Raw genomic sequence first — 17,453 nt, forward strand, 5'->3', positions numbered from 1 at the left:
TGTATGTTTTGATCTGTAGTTTCTTTCATTAATAATAATAGTATTTGAGGACCTCAACTGGACAGTGGACGCTAAACTATGAATTGATATTTCAGTGCATAAGCATGTAAATAGAGCATTTTTTGGGTTGAACCTGAGCTAGGATATCTGTTAAGTTGTTACTTGTGATCCACTTCCATGTAGTAAGCTTATTTAGTTGGTTTCAGAAATCATTTTAAAGTTTGTCAGTTCCCATTAAATGTTGTGTCATGCATTGAATTCATTTTTCTTGATTCGGACTTGTCAAGCTTGTGTGTTGTTTATCCCTGGAACTTTAAATAAGGATCTATTTGTTGCCTCTCAGCTGCAGTCTTTAGGGAATAAGAGTATGTGGTGAGCTTTTCAACAACATTGGCATTGAAAATTTCTCGTCTTAAACAATAGAGTTGAGATGTTTTTCTTCCTACTCTGTGTGGTATCCTAAGTAGTTTCTTTCATGAATAATAATAGTATTCAGGGACCTCAACTGGACACCAAACTACGAATTGATATTGCAGTGCATAAGCATGTAAACAGAGCATTTTTTGGGTTGAACCTGAGCTAGGATATTTGTTAAGTTGTTACTCATGATCCACTTGCATTTAGTAAGCTTATTTAGTTGGTTTCATAATTTCTCTGGTTAATCTGTGGTGCTAACAAATGAAACTGTCTATACAGAAGGGTGATGAACCAGGAAAATTCAGGGCACTGGATGAGATTATGTTTGTTGAAGGCTATCCTGGATATGGTCACTTGTTGCCACTGATGCATGAATTGCTGGGAACAGTATGTGACATTAAAGGTGAAGTTCTTTATCAAGTTGCAGGGTGGTTGGCTTCTTGTTTTCCCATTTTTGAATGCATCAATTAGACGCGACCCGTCCTCTTGGAGACAGCTTAACAAATAAACTTTCTTTTGAGTCTTAACTTTTATTTCGCAAACAAATATGTTTAGATCATAGTTAACAGTTCATTTATCGGTTTCCAGGATAGAGGTTATAAAAGAAAATTGGCAATACAATTTCTTAATATGAGCGTCTTTGCAATATTGTCAAGATATAATAATGTGGAAAGGTCTGAAGGTTTTAGTTTAATGAATTATTACTTAAGATGATTTTCTGAATGTTAAGATGCGCCTTTTTTTCACAATCCATTTTTACTAGTTTGTATTCTTAGTTCTTGTCGTCTTCCTTATGGTTTAGCTTGTGTATCTCTTCTCAAGCTTGTAATAAAAAGGTAACAATTCCTTAAAGCAAAGGAACAATCATCCTTTAATAGCTCCAATTGTGTGCAGTGTCCACTTCTGCTTTACAGTATAATTGAACAATAACTGCAATTTGCTTGTTTGTGAAGAAAATACAGAAAGCTATAACAACCTTAATCAAGGTTTTAGGGAATGGTTGTTGATTGCAGGGGCATATTCAAGGGATATGCTTAGTTAGGGATTTTGCTTTTGGCTGTGTTTGAATATGCTGGTATCTTTCCCCTTTAAACCTAGTGGTGAACTTTTGGAAGGGAAAAAAGCCCTAATAGCAAGGCTACTTATAGTGAGATGGGGTACATTGATGAAGAAACCTAATGTGGTAGGCTTCTCAATATCCATTTTAAAATGTTGGAGAGAAGAAGAGTAATACCCTAGTTTTGATCCCTAGACCAGTAATGTACATGTGTACATGATGAATGGGCTAAGAGCTGAACAATGTAATTTGTAAGATTGTATGTTGAATGATAATTTAAAAAGAAAAGTACATCATAAGGTGTGTTGCCTCAAAATGTAGCAGGTCTTGTGAGAGGCGTCACAAGGCAAAGACTAGACCAAGGGACAACACTGTGAGGTGGAGGTCCTCTATCGCCACAACTCACCACTTCCTGCTCTTTATTGGACTTTCACCACAAGGGAGGCTTCCGTAAGTTTGTCACCTAATAGGTATTCAAAGTCTAAGGCTTAGAGGCTCTTGGGATAGGCTCAGGAATGGCACTCAGCTTAACGACAAGGCCCAATCTAGCAAATGCAAGGAAAAATGTGCCCTCCAGGAGGCCTATCTAGGGTACTTGTGACCAAGGGTTTAATGAATAGGCAAGGACAAAGGCTTACCAAGGTGCATAAGGCCAAGAAAAGGCTTGTTAGAGATGGATATGATCAACAATAGGAGCCATAAGCCTTCAAGAAGCCCTAAGTTGAATCTTAGTGTTAGGTTAGGGTTTACCTTAGGTCAAAATTACCTAGGGCTTGTGATGTTGACCTAAAATGGAAGAATTTACTGCGGGAAATGGTGGATTTCAATGCAGTGAGGCTTAAACCACACAATTAATCCTCCCAAAGGTCATCACATTCCTCCCAGTTGAATTTGACCCTAACCCTGGCCTAATGGCTTGCCTTGAGCTAAAAATGTGAGAAAGAGAGAGAAGATAATTTTACAATATTTTTCTATGGTGTGATCACCTATGTGGATGGCGAGTGCTTGATTCTTGGGTGATGGAGTGTAACAGAGTCTTACTAATGGACATATCATACCCTAGCATGGAGTAAGGGCAAGAAAAACCCTAGCTATCACTCTACGAGGGGATAAATTCATGAATAAAGCTTAACATGAAGATTCATTGAAGGGATTGTCATACATGCTTTAGGTCAATACAAAAAATACTTTGCCAAGATTTCATAGAAAAATATTCAATAACACTAGCACATATAAAACCTAACAACAACCATTCTATGACATAACCATTCAAAAAAATATTGAACAATAGAGAATACTTATAAGAAATACATGAACAAATAATTTATTATCCCAAAATTATGTCTCCACAACAAGAGTAGGTCTCCAAAAGAAAAATCTCCACAATAGATCACATCTCCACAAGTATACAAGAAACTTTAAGCTAGGCCAAAATCCTCTAGGGAGCCTGAAATGTTCCACAAGTGATGATGAGAAGTGAAAATGAGGTAACCTCTATTTCTATGAAGTCTACCTCAATGAATTTTAACCACTGTTGATAATATCGGCGATATATCGGCGATATTCGGAAATATCGCGATATTTTCAGCAAAACGATATATCGCCGAGAAAATATCGCGATATTTTCTGTTTTGAAAATATCGCGATATTTTCAAAATATCGGCAAATATCGGAAAATATCGCGATATTTTGAAAATATCGGCAAAATATCGGCTATATTTAAAAATTTGAAAAAATTATTTTTTATGCTTGCCGATATTTGCCGATATTTTGCCGATATTTTCGCCGATATTGCCGATAAGATATTTTCTGGACCCTCACCGATATTTTGCCGATACCGATATTTTCAACACTGATTTTAACTAATAAAGCCCCTAAAACAAGTTTGACATGAAATAAACGTTGGGTTACAAGCCAACCCACTAGCTCAATGATAAAAAAAACCATAAATGCCCACAGGTGTGAGCCGTAGCCTTAGAAATGCCGACATCATGCCCTTTTTAAGCTCCTAATGCCATGCCAAGGTGTGATGAAGGCTGAAACAATGTCCGAGTGCCAAAATCATCCAAAATTTGAGGAATATCCCTCAAATCTACCTCAAGTCCTCCTCTAGGGTCCCAAATCTAGCTAGGGTGTCACCACATCATCGTGATGGGTCTCCAACGGTCAAAATAGGGCCTCCTCTCCCCAACGTTAGGGCTTCATTAGGTCCAACAAACCTTCCTTAGTCTCTCATGGAGGACCATCCTCATTTGGGCTTTGAATCAAGTCCTACCGATCAAGTTGTGTCAAGGCCATCCTGGGGGCACACTGGGTCCAACAGTGCTGTCATCAAAAAGTCCTCAATGCTAGGCCAAACTAGACTGATGTCCTTGGTCTTGAGGGTGCTCTGGGACATGTAACATCTACTCAAGTCATCATGAGGCCCAATGCTCTTGACGTTGCATCTGCTACACCATCTCTCTTTGAGAAGGCTTGGGTACCTATGAAGTGGGTGCCCTCAAGGCCTGTGCTTCTGTGGACCACCTAACAAAACCAACATGAACTCAAGTGAAGGCAACTATCCCTCGTAGACCAATATCATATGAGCATCTAAGTGGACCAAACTTGGATGTTAAGGGCATATTAATACTTCAAATAGGGATCATCTTCTGATATCTAACTAGACAAGTCTCGTGAAGGTGTTCCCTACCTTGGTAGAGGTGGCTTATGGTCAACCCTATTAGGTGCTTCCAAACATCAAGGGGAAATGGCATTTCTGAAGTCAACCACTCAATCAATAGGTTTTAGTGTAAATTTATGGCAACGGAGGGGAAAAGACTTCATGGCCAAGTGCCATGGTCAAGTGGACCAACTAGCTAACGGGGAGTCGACATCCTGAGTGTATGAATGTAAGGAGGGAGCAATCGTGGAGGCATGAGTTGCCCTGCTCGGCCTATTCTTTCCACTCATCTAGTGCACTTTTTACTTTTTCCTGATAATGCTTTGTATTACGGTGCATAACTCAAGGGTTATAGCTTACTCTTTATGGTGTAGCATTTTATATCACTCCTCATTTTATTTTATGTTGTTTGAGTTACCATTTGGTAGTAAAATTCAAGTTATCAAATTTGGGAGAACTTGAATCGGCATGCTGTTGGACAAAATTATTAGCTACTCCTTGAGCTAGAATGACTATAGAGATACTATAAATGGGTAATGGAAAGCTAAAGTCATAGATTATGAGAGAACTATGACTGTCGGGAATGATAATTGTTGCCATCAAGGAATTTTGTTGTAATTCATAATCCCTAGAATCCCAACAGTGAGATTTCTTGGTCAACGTGTTGTGGATCCCTACGTGGAAGTGGATAACTTGAGGGAATATGGAGCAAAGCTCTATGGGAAGTGGAAAAACTTGAGGGTCTACTGAGTAGAGAAGGGGATACCATTCCTTGGGTTTTGTAGGTTTATGGGGAAAAAGGATGTGGGTTGGAACCAGTGTCGAAAAAATCTGCAAAAAGTCCCGATTTAATCCTAAAAATGCGATTTTTTAAACTAAATGATTTAATCCCCCGACTTTTTGGCGACTTTTTCAGAAAGGAAAAAATCGCGATTTAATCGTTATACTCCCGATTTAATCGGGAGTCGACCCAAAAAGTCGGCCTCCCTCCCAGGTCGAAGATAAAGAGGCCACAAAGGAAAAAATGATATAATTTTCTGCTGTTTAATCTTAATGCAGAGAGTGGAATCTTTCAAACATAGCCCTAGAAATTTGATGATAACGTTGTGCTGTGCAATTTGTTTTGTTGTTGAATCTTAATTTCAAGCATTATAGTTGGTTGGTGTTACTGAGAAAATTAATTGCTAAGTTGCTATGTTCTGTTGAATGTTGAAACATATATGGCTATTATTGGTTTGTTCTTGCTGGATGTTATGTATGCAAAACAATAGGGATCTATATGAGATGTGCAAAAAAATACAGAGAAGAGACATTAGCCAGAGGCTACGCTGTCAGAAGGCTGTTATAAGAAATTGAGAAGACTATGAAAAAGAAGGGCATAACTACCTCGACGAGCAAGATTGTGAAACATAAGAGCAAGAGGACAAGGAGTATACAGACTAGCAAGCAAGAAAGTGTAAATAGCTGAAGAACATCCCCAAGAATCAACACTGTTATGATCATATTTTTTGTGGATAATGTTGAAAAACATTGGTGATAAAATGCACTTAGAATGTAGACTGCAAGAGTGTAACATGCTTTTAGTGATCGAATTCACATGTAAAGAATGACATTGTAGTAAATCACTGAAAACACCTCTAAACTATGACTTCAACTCTAGATGTTAATAAAAATAAAAATAAAAATGAATAATTTTGTGTTTTTTTAGTTTTGCCGACTTTTTCAAAAAACTCCCGACTTTAACGAGTTTTTGAACTTTTGGACCCTTGCCGAATTAATCCCGACTTCGACTTTTTCCACATTGGTTGGAACTTCTATAGGTGTAATTGTTCACTTTGAACGTGGGAATTGGGCTATGAGAAGAGAATTAGAGCTAGCCACAAGAAAAGTTTGCTCTTGTGGATTTGTAGCTTTAGCTCAAGGGTGCCCTCTGTTGTAGAGGTAATTGGTGTAGCAAGGAGCCTATGCTTGGGTGGAATGTACTTCTGAAGTTAGTTGGTGTAGAGTTTCCAAACAGGTAATTGTTCATGAATGTACCTACAAATTATATTGAATTAATGTTGTCTACCTTATGAATTTTATTAATTTCTAGTTTGTTTAGTGATGGTTGCATGTGTAAGTGTACGATTATAATTTATGGTGCCAATGTGACTACATGATTAATTATTCTTGCATAAGTCTACATTCCATGCTTGGATGAGTTAATTAATTTATAGTAGGACAATGAGGAGAGGTATTAGAGAAACAAATTTGGAGAGAAATTGGTGGTTTGAAGTACCACATATCCTGAATGTGCATAGAGGGTATTGTTAAATTTCCTCGAAACCTAGCACCTGGCTGTAAATCTCAGACAAAACCATAACACGATTTATCTATTTATGCATGTCTAAGTTCTTAACAAAAAATGCACAACAAAAACACATAAATAATTATCACACATTGGACAAATGATTTGCCTTGGAAAATCCAAAAGGGGAAAAACGAAAAAACTTGGGCTGCCATACTAAGGATATTGACCCATTAGAGGAAAGATACAAACAGTAATAAGCCTGGAGTTATCCAACTGATTATACCCTAGATATGTCCTTCGATCTTCCTTGGCTGATTTAGATCTGTCTCCCTCATTGCTCCTTGCACCTTCCTTAAAGCTTGTTCGACCTGGCACAATGGAGTATCACACTCCTCCTCCTAAGGCTAGTGCCATTGAATGGTATCTTCACCTCTCCCTCAGATCTCCTTTTATAAGCTTTTTAATGACTAAGACCTTAACCCTAGATCTCAATGGCCAAGATTAGGTCTTTCCATCTCAAGATCAATGGTTGTGATTTAATCTGTCATTCAAATCACTTAAGTCACTATTACTCATTAAATACAAAAGGTACTTTATAAAATCACTTAACAAAGTTTATGTAGAGAGGTTGTGATTTAATCTGTCGTTCAAATCACTTAAGTCACTATTACTCATCAAATACAAAAGGTACTTTAGAAAATCACTTAACAAAGTTTATATAGAGAGGCAATCTTCCAGATGTTAAGACACCAAGCAATTGTGGAAGTCCCACTGAGCTACACAATCCAACACTCCCTCTTAGTGAGGAGAGTACTTCCATAACTTGGATTCGTCTTCAAGCACATCGCATGCATTGTAGCTGCTCCCTTTGACACAGAAGCTTGCCCTGCTACTAGACATGAAACCTGAGTTGAGAAACATGCTCCTAGAAGCCATTCGCTCTTGAGCAACTTGTATGGCTATCTCGAACCATGACCTCCTTGAGGCTACTGACTCAGCCCTCTGTTGGATGCTACCTGGACCTACTGCTTGCTACCCAAACCTTTTGTCCACTACTCAATCCTTCCTGCACATTTCCCGAGGCTTCCTGGAGCCTCTTTCTCCTTGAGCGGAAATTGCATGTGCTGCTCAGACACTTTAGAAGTATAGTTGGTTAAGGTTGGTTTGTATCGGTTAGATACCAAACTAGTACAAGCCCTCTAACCAGGTTTTTGATCTATTCAGTACCTTGACCTATTTGACACTCTCGTTTGATCGGTTATTGGTTTGAACTGGTTGGTTTTTAAGAACATGGGTTTGGTGCAACATCTAGCCTCCAAAGGTCCTTCAATGTGCAAGAATCATTCAATTGGTCTTCAAGCCTAGCATAAAATCCTCCATTGTGGGCAAACAAGCTCCATATGTGCAAATGATGGGTCTCCTCTACCTTTAAAGGCACTCCATAGGGCTGTACATATCCACTACTCAAGTAAACTACAAGTCTCCCCTATGTACAGACATGTGGGCTTCGAAGTGTGACATATAACCCATTAAAGCACCTGAAAAAGTGACACATCACCAAATCATGCCACCAAGTTGTCCAAGTGGACAAGTGCGCCTGAAAATGAGTAGTCCACCTCCAACGTGCCCTTCAAGGCAATGCAATTTGCCCTTTAAAACATGGTCACAACCCTCCACATTAGTATTAAGATGGATATATAGATGTACAAGGTCGGCCCTCCCTTTCCATATTTCACGTTGGCTTAATTAAAATCAACATCCATATTAAATATTGAGTGAATGTAGGTTGGCCCAAATATTTTGAAAAATGCATTGTTGGCATATATCTCTAAGCGAGCAATTGCTATATAATTGCTCTAGAACCATCTTCTTTTGCTGATTGTAATGTCTGAATTTGCTAGATTTAAGGAACTACAACACTCTTCTTAAAAGTTCCTTGATCTTGTACAAGGGCTTCTTGGGGTTGGAATAAATAGATCTGAGAAGGTAAGGAACTAGTTCACTTGCTGTAATCACCCTGCTTGATGCAATTGTTGTAGATTAGGATGAGGTTTTTAGTTGAAGGCATAAGCATCACAAGTACTTAAGCTACCACAACACTGTAAATTCTGTGGCGCCAGTTCTCAAAAGATAAAGGTTTGTCAACAAGTATGTGTGTGAAGGTATTCACATATGTAATATCCTTGATATGATGCAACATTAGGAATTGTTCTCTAAGCAAGCTTTCTCTATAATTGCTCTAGAACCATCTTCTTTTGCTAATTGTAATGTCTAAATCTGCTAGATTTAAGGCACACTGCTACCCACCAAAATCAGGAATCCTATTGTAGAAAACTTTTCCCCCATTCTTCACATTCAACTGGGAAGCCATGTAGCCCCTGACAACCACCACTAGCCGACGATGTGCCATTACATCTCTGCCACCTGCATCAACCATATGCTTCTCACCCATTTGGCAAGAGCACATAGACGAAGGTGGGTTTCCGATCAAAACATACTTTATTAATTTTGCAATCGGGTGCTTATGCTTGTTTGTATTTGGGCATTTAATATGGATTATTGCGTGACTTGGAATAAAAAGGGGTTCTGTTCGTGATCTTGTTCCCTCACCTTAAATGGGGGGTTAATCTTTGATCCTAGTCTAGTGGGATGTCCCCTAATGGCCCAATGGGTATAGGAGGGGCACGAGATACATTAGTTCCATCTATCCCTATTCCATACATATCACTTTTCATCATACATTACAAGCCCTTATCTCGCATCCATTCTTTGGGTTCAATTGACCATTGGTTCTTTGGGATTTGGCACCCATACATCCTCATACTTGGGTAGGGCTTGAAACTTTGCCCTGGGACATTAATGCAACTAAAAGAAAAGGAAAGAGCATATTATGACCACAAAATAAAATCAAAAGAAAGAATATCAAGATGCAAAAGGTGGTCAGGACATACATGTTGAAATTTGGCAGCTCAAGGAGAAATTCCCTCCTTGGGGAAGCCCTTTTTGTTGAGAAATGCAACTATGGTTGGTATTCAAAATTGTTATTGTAGTTATATCATTAATATTTATTGTAAAAGTGAAAAAGAGAAAAAGTAAATTATTTTTGAAGCATGGGCTTCATGCTCCTTTTATTTGTCAATTAGGTCAAGCATGTTCTTCTTGCTCCTAGGGCTTATTGAGTCAATAAAGTCCTTGTCATATGTGTAAAGCCCTTATGGGTATGTTGTATCAAGAAAGTAATATTAAATTTGATTTTAAAATGGCATTTTTGGACTCCTAAGACCAAGTAAGCCCGGCCAGTGAAGTCAGCCTAGAAGAGGCCTATTCGACCACATAAGATGAGTATATATTGGAAGAGAATTCGACCTAATGTGACACCAATTGAAGCAAGTTCGATTTGCACCTAGAACAAAAGGAAAATCAAGTGTGAATGCAAGGAATCAAAGGAAGAACCCAAGCAAAAGAGAGACACAAATCTAAGTCATTTAAGCTCACATGTGTGATATTTTTAGGGTTTCTGGTACAATTGAAGGACCGAGAATTGCAAGCCAAGTTGCAGACCTGATCAACAGGGTCGAGACCTTGTCGTGTTGCAAAAATAAAGAACTTTGACCTTCGTTGACTTGGATAGACTTTGACTTTTTTGGAGAAGATACTTTGGAGGGTTGACTTAGTGCTTTGTGGAAGTCTTAGTCTTGTTGTTGGGTCTTGGTTGTCTCATTCTGATTTGATTCTATAAGAAGAAGAGTTTGATTGGGTTTTCCCCTAGGAGAGGGGTTTTGCCCTAGTTGAGAGCCTATATCTTGTATCTTTTTGTTCTTGTGATCTTCACACATTTATGTATTGGTAATTGCTTGATGAAAGAAGATATAATAAATAATTAAAGAGCAACACATAATCACAAGTAATTATCAAGTAAAGAGGAATCAAAACCCTAATTTCCATCCACATTGATTTCTCAACACTTCTCACCCTAAGGAGACCCCTCTAGCCCCTGGAAAAATTAAATCTGCATGTGGGAAAATTATTATTATTCTGATGACTTGTTGTATTCGAGGGCAAGGGGACACATTAGATCCTATGCAAGATTGCAGGTGGGTCTCCATTTGAGGCATGGTCTCCCTATACGAGGTCCTAACCCTCCAGAGGGCCACATTGGCACTTGTAGGGTGAGCATTGAGAACCATGGGCATCCACCATAGCAGAGATTAATTCATGGATCCCCAACAATGCTCATTGATTGCTCATGTTCCACCTTTTGGATGAGGATGATGCACCTGGTTCACCATGCCCAGGTGGGTCGACACATGCACCATACACTTGGTAGATGTTCTAGGGTCCAGAAGATGTCTCCTGCTACAGAGGGAGTGCTGATATCATCATCCTAGCCCTTACAAATGGTCTACGGGCATTTGCGATCCACTTGGAGACCCACGAGGATGTTCCTTGTGACCCCACACCCACTTGGGAGCACCACGGGTTTTTGCTTGGAAAACAAGGGGTCAAACACTTGTACACTATGTTTGGAGGCCATTTGTACATCATGGCATTGTTGATTTTAGGTAGCATCGGATGTGCTCTAGCTCCGAAATTTGGCGGAGGGGCTAGAATACATAAGATCTCGAAGACCTAGAATTCATTTGGGGAAATTCCACATGGATTGTGAGTTATTAAAATAATTAATATTTTTAATGGGGTTCCTAAGTCTAAACTTAGGAAAATAAAAATATTAATGGGTATTAATAAAAATATGGGTGAGAAGCTTCTAAGAGACGAGGATCAAGTTTGTTTTAATCTTAGTCGTTGATTGGGGACTTAATCTCGGTCGTTGATTCATCAATAGGAAATGTATAAGAGGAGGCTTGAGGGTAAGTTGGAAATACACCAAGTTGATCAGTCAGTTCGATTTTCCTGGGGCGTGGTTTGCTGAGAAAATCGAACAAGTGATCTGAGTTGCAGTGAGGGGCAGAAGCAGAGATTTGGATCAGAGAGGAAGTTCTGAGACAAAGAGTACATAGCAGAGAGGCAGCTTGAGCATCAGGGAAGCAGCGCAGAGGCCTACATAGCCCAGGAGGGGCTCACGCAGACCGGGAGGGTCTCTTGCAGTGGCAGTGCACAGTATGTCAGAAGTCCGAGATTTTGTTGGAGAAGCGAGGTTCTGAGCTGGGAGGGTTGAACACCAGTCTTCCTGCAACAAATCGATCCAGTAGAAGGGGTGACACAGTCTTCTTAAGACAAGATGCTGGCCCACATAGTGATTGCGTAGGCACTTCGCAGTGTCTGCCGAGAGGAACTAGATCGCTCATTGGATCAACTGTGACTTGGGGAATGAGGTAAACCCTTGTATGTATTTTTGCTGCCGTGATTTCTCTGAAAGGTTAGCTGATGTGAGAGGCAACCTGTTGTACTCATATTCTGCTTGCTTAGTAATACAAACCCTCTATCTGCTGCACTAGTTTTCCTACATTGGGTTTTTTCGGGGACTTGTTGTCCAAAAATAACAGTGTCCCTTATGTGTTTATCTCATCTATTGTTTTAGTTTATGATCTGTATGTCAGTGTAGTCTGCTGTAGTGTTTTTCATCACTGTTTATAAGTTAAATAACTTATTGAATGTTGAAATTTCTAAGTATTACCCATTAGAAATTTTTTTGTATTCTCTGGTTTATTTTGCCTACTTGTTTAATTACTAACAAGCTATTTAACCATATAAATACTAAAATGAACACAATACAATCTCAACCATCTACAGATCAACAACTGAAAGAAATAGACAAACACACAAAGGACACCGTTATTTTTGGACAATCGGCCCCGGAAAAAACCCAACCTGGGAAAACTTGTGCAACAATTCTGAGGGTTTTATTATCAAGCAACTTTTCTTGAATACATTGAGTGCCAAACTGGCTCACCTGACAGAGAAAATAATCTGGCAGTGATACCTCTTTTCGGAAGCAGATATTCTGAAAGTCTGCTCTACGAAACCCTCTTCAACACCTCTCTGAAGTACTGCGTCAGCCCTCCTGGCCTCTGCGTCATCCTGAAACCCTCTGCGTCAGTCCTCTGTGGCCCTGCGCAACCTCTCTGGCCCTCTGCGTCACTCACGCAGGCCCTTCTGGCCTTTGTGTAGTCACTGCTGGCCTCTGCGCAGTCACTGCTGGCCTTTGCGTGGCTCCTGCTGGCTCTGCATCTGCCTCTCTGCCTCTGCGCTGGTCTTCCGACACTATCTCTGCCTCTCTACCTTGTACTCACTACCCCTCGCTACAGCTCTGATCACTGGTTCGATTTCTCGTAGCGAACCCCGCTCTAGAAAATCGAACTGACTGATCACTTTGGTGTATCTCCAAATGACCCTCAAGCATCCTCTTATACTTTTTTTGTTGAGTCTTCAACGACCGAGATTACATCTCTAATCAACGGCTAAGATTATATTTGGCTTGATCCATGTCCTTTATAACTTTCTAACCTAGTTTTATATTAAAACCCATTAATATTTTTATTTTCTTGAGTTTATACTTAGGAACCCATTAAAAATATTAATTATATTAATATCTCCTTCATCGGGTAGAATTTCCTCAAACCATTGCTGGGTCTTGGAGATCTCATGTGCTTTAGCCTTTCTACCAATTTTCATGGCTAGAGCACATCTGATGCTACCCCAAATCAACATTGAATGAAATAACAAGTAGGAGATGCTAAACCAGTGACTGCAGTAGGATTTTTGTTTGTAAAGATTAAGAAATGTTCACATGGTATCAGAGTATTGCAGATCATAGGATACTGAAGCCATCAGGTGGGAGATCTAGCAAATCTGTTGCAGTGAGGCAAGTATCTCGAGGGACAGCGCTGTTCGAGAGCCAGAGAACGTAGAGGAAGGGTGACGCAGTGCAGAAAAAGTGATGCAGAGGCTCACACAGTGCTTGTCAGCATTCTGAGCCAGGAGAGGGTGACGCAGTAACTAGGAGGAGCCCATGCAGTGATTGTGTCAGCTTTCTGGGCCAACGCAGAAGCAGAAAGGAGCAGATTAGGCTCACACATAACCACATCATTTTTTTGGACCAGGAAGGAGTGACGCAATGGCTAGGAGGAGCTGATCTAGCTCATGCAGTGACTGCACAGAGCCAAAGGAGCTCAGATTCTTCAGTTGCTGGGGCAAAAGGAGCAATGTGGATCTGATCTGAGGTGCTGGTGGGACGCTGTTGCTGTTGTTGCAGAAAGTCCCTGTGGAGACGAAACCAAGGTAGAGGGAGTCACTGCCTTAACAGATTTCTTGCCAAAGAAATCTAGATCCGGGTTGCCGAGTAGCAGTAAAGGAGGATCGGAGAGGGGTGATTCGACATTATTTGGCGAAAGGATTTCCGCGAAGGAAATTAGGACTTAGAGGGTGTCTAGAGGGAACTTGTTCCTTAGAGGATTTCTAGCGCCAAAGAAATCCAAATCCGAGTTTTGCTGGGCAGCAATGAAAGAGGGAGAAGAGAACCTGTTTGACACTCATTTGAGCAGAGATGGCAATTAATGGACTGACTCACTGAGGGATCAAGACAGATTGGATGGAGCATGGAGCATCAAACTTTGTCATCTGGAAGGCTAAGATCTTGGCAATCTTGGATAAGAATCACATCAAGGATTATGCCTTGAAAGTGGTTACTGTATCGGTCGATGCTGATCCTCTCAAGAAATACGAGGAGGCTCAAGCAAAGGCGAAGTGCATGGTCTTGGACAGGGTCAAGGATCATGTGGTCCAAGATATTGTTGAAAAGGAAACAACAAGGGAGATGTGGGAGGCCTTGACCACCTTGTATGAGGGAATTTTCGTCCAATGAAAGATGTTGCTTGAGAACCAGCTAAGACAGTATCATATGCAGAAGGGAGAAGAAATCGATCCCTTCCTTCTCAGGTTGCAAGGGATTCAAGACCAGCTGACTTCTGTGGGGTCTACACGAAATCTTGAGTTCATGGTTAGGACTGCCCTGAATGCAGTCATTAAAGACTGGGAGACCTATTTCTAGAGCATCTTGGGCAGGGATTCTCTCCCCGATTTGGAGGAGATGCGGGCAGCACTTCAACAGGAAGAGATCAAGCAGTTAACCAAGGCAGGAAGTAGCGGTAAAGGAGTCACAGTCAAGAAGGAGGAAGAGGAAGATGCAGCTCTCGCATCAATGGGACAACAAGGGCAACATAAGAGGAAAAAGAAAGACATAATCAAAAGTCAAATGCTTCAGATGTGGGGAGCTGGGACATTTCGCCACTCAGTGCCCTCGGAAGAAGGGCAAGGAAGAGAAGTCTAACTCAAAGGTTGCTCCAACGAAAGCTGACAAGGAGGACGATGATGAGGATTGCACCATGAGTGGTCATGCACCTCTAGAGAAGAGGTGGGGCGATATTGAGCTATAGTCGGGAGGACTACATGGGGGCAAGATCCTTGAGGTGCCTAAGCTCTTGGATCACATACGGTTACGAGAGCCCTTAATGACAGTAGCAGAATGACGGGAGTTAGTTGGTGCGAGGGATGATGGAGCGACAGTGGCAGAGCTAGAGTGCCAAAGTCTGAAGTAGCGTAGTAGAGTGTTGAGCAGTGCGGGAGGCACAGAGCAGATACAACAACAGCGCAATAGCATCAGAGGGTCAACACAGATTAGCAGCAGAGGTAGCTTCAGCATCACGGGGTATCGAGACTGACCAACACGTCAACTTTTGGGTGGATTTTTCAGTTGCTTACTTCTCAAAAAATGAGTTGCAGTGCAGTAGTTAGCAGTGGCAGTGCTATGGGCAGCATGATGTAACATATTGAGAGGGCGCTGTACTATAGATGCAGTAGTGGCAGTGTCATGGGCAGCAGTGCAATGGATGAAGGGCAACAGGCCGAGCATCAGCAACATAAAGGACCAATGTCGTGGATCAGTGTGATACTTCTGCTGGGAAGTATTGCTAGAGCACATTCCTCACTAAGAGGGAGTGTTGATATTGGGTAGCATCGGATGTGCTCTAGCTCCGAAATTTGGTGGAGGGGCTAGAATACATAAGATCTTCAATACTCAGAAATCGTTTGGATAAATTCCACCCGGATTGTGGGTTATTAAAATAATTAATATTTTTAATGGGGTTCCGAAGTCTAAACTTAGGAAAATAAAAATATTAATGGGTATTGATAAAAATATGGGTAAGAAGCTTTTAAGAGACGATGATCAAGTTTGTTTTAATCTTAGCCATTGATTAGGGACTTAATCTCAGTCGTTGATTCATCAACATGAAAAGTATAAGAGGAGGCTTGAGGGTCAGTTGGAGATACACCAAGTTGATCTGTCAGTTTGATTTTTCTGGGGTGTGGTTTGCTGAGAAAATCGAACAAGTGATTTGAGTTGCAGTGAGAGGGGGAAAAGCAAAGATTTGGATCGGAGAGGAAGTTTTGAGCCAAAGAGTACGTAGCAGAGAGGCAGCTTGAGCATCAGGGAAGCAGCGCAGAGTTCGACGTAGCCCAGGAGGGGCTCACGCAAAGCTGACGCAGGCTAGGAGGGTCTCTTGCAATGGCAGTGCAGAGTATTCGTCAGAAGTCCGAGATATTGTAGGAGAAGCAAAGTTCTGAGCCGGGAGGGCTGAACAACAATCTTCCTCTAGCAAATCGATCCAGCAGAAGGGGTGACGCAGTGTTCTGAAGGCAAGACACTAGCACACGTAGTGATTGCGTAGGGACTTCGCAGTGTTTGCCGAGAGGAGCTAGATCGCTCATTGGATCAATTGTGACTTGGGGAACGAGGTAAACCCTCGTATGCATTTCTTGTTGTCGTGATTTCTCTGAAAGGTTAGCCGGTGTGAAAGGCAACCTGTTGTACTCAGATTTTGCTTACTTAATAATACAAACCCTCTATTTGCTGCATCAATTTTCTCGCATTGGATTTTTTTGGGGATGTGTTTTCCAAAAATAACGGTGTCCCTTGTGTGTTTTTCTCAGCTATTGTTTCAGTTTATGATCTGTATGTCAGTGTGGTCTGTAGTTGTGTCTTTCATCGCTGTTTATAAATTAAATAACTTGTTGAATGAAATAGCAAGTAGGAGATGCTATACCAGTGACTACAGTAGGATTTCTGTTTCTAAAGATTTAAAAATTTTCACAGGCACCCCTTGGACTTCATTAGGCCTCTTCAAAGGCCCAATGATTCAATTTATTGATCATTCAACCCTCTTGAGAGGCTTATTCTTGTATTATTGAGCTATTTGGTGGGTTTGTCACCAAAAGTATTGTTATTATGCACATTATTTTATTCTCGGGGCATTTTTAGTCCAAATTAGGCCATTCAAATTCCTTAGAGGATTGTATAAATAGAAGAGAGGCATTCTCTCTCATTCATCATCACTTGGATTGGGTTCTTATCTCTTGTCAGATTTTCGCTATTCCTTTTGGAGGAGGATTTTGGATGTAATAGATGAATTTCGATGTTTGGATATCTCTCTCTTTTCTTGGAGCTTTATTATTGGCATAATTTGGTGATTGGATATATTCTTTACACATGTAAGTAATCTTTTTCATGTTCATTTTTGTTATTTGCTTTAATACATGAATGTTGCTGGGATTTTCGCTATACTAGATCTGAAATTTACTGCGTTTCTTATGCGAAATTGTGGAAATTTAATCTTTTGTAGCGTTGCATCATCTCATGTATCATGTGTGAAAGGGTGAATGTTCCTCGATATTGTTTCTATTGAACATATCTTGATAAGTCACTGATTATTGCAAATTGAAGTAAAAATTCTTCTAGTAGCTGCTCCCATGCCCTAATTGCCATGCGAAGTTGCCTAGAAGGCTCCTTAATTGGGTGTAGTTCTTCTAAATGACAAATGTCATCTTGATCTTCCCCAAAGGGTAAGGCTTTGATCCTTCCATAGGTGATCATTTCCAAAGAGAATTCCTCTCACCTTCCCCTCTTTTTCTAAGGCTAACATCCATAGGTCACCTAGGGCATCACTTTTCTCATGATTTAGCCATCAAAAGAATTCGTTCTCTTGCCCACAACTGCGTTGGTGTGTCCTCAA

The 17,453-nt window shown here is 40.6% G+C and overlaps 1 protein-coding gene across 2 annotated transcripts in view; it reads left to right on the forward strand.

The window, feature by feature from the left end:
* LOC149206862 (ribonuclease H2 subunit B) overlaps positions 1 to 17,453 on the forward strand; it is a 350,779-nt gene that overhangs the window by 151,712 nt on the left and 181,614 nt on the right. For both annotated transcript variants that reach the window (XM_089393809.1, XM_089393808.1), the window contains one exon: positions 697 to 820. In XM_089393809.1, the coding sequence (XP_089249935.1) occupies positions 697 to 820 (124 nt within the window). The remainder of the gene's footprint in view (positions 1 to 696; positions 821 to 17,453) is intronic.

This window comes from Pinus tabuliformis, chromosome 1_2 (genome assembly GCF_031772625.1).
Source record: "Pinus tabuliformis cultivar Carrire ecotype Pingquan chromosome 1_2, CPIR1, whole genome shotgun sequence".
Classification (NCBI taxonomy): domain Eukaryota; kingdom Viridiplantae; phylum Streptophyta; class Pinopsida; order Pinales; family Pinaceae; genus Pinus; species Pinus tabuliformis.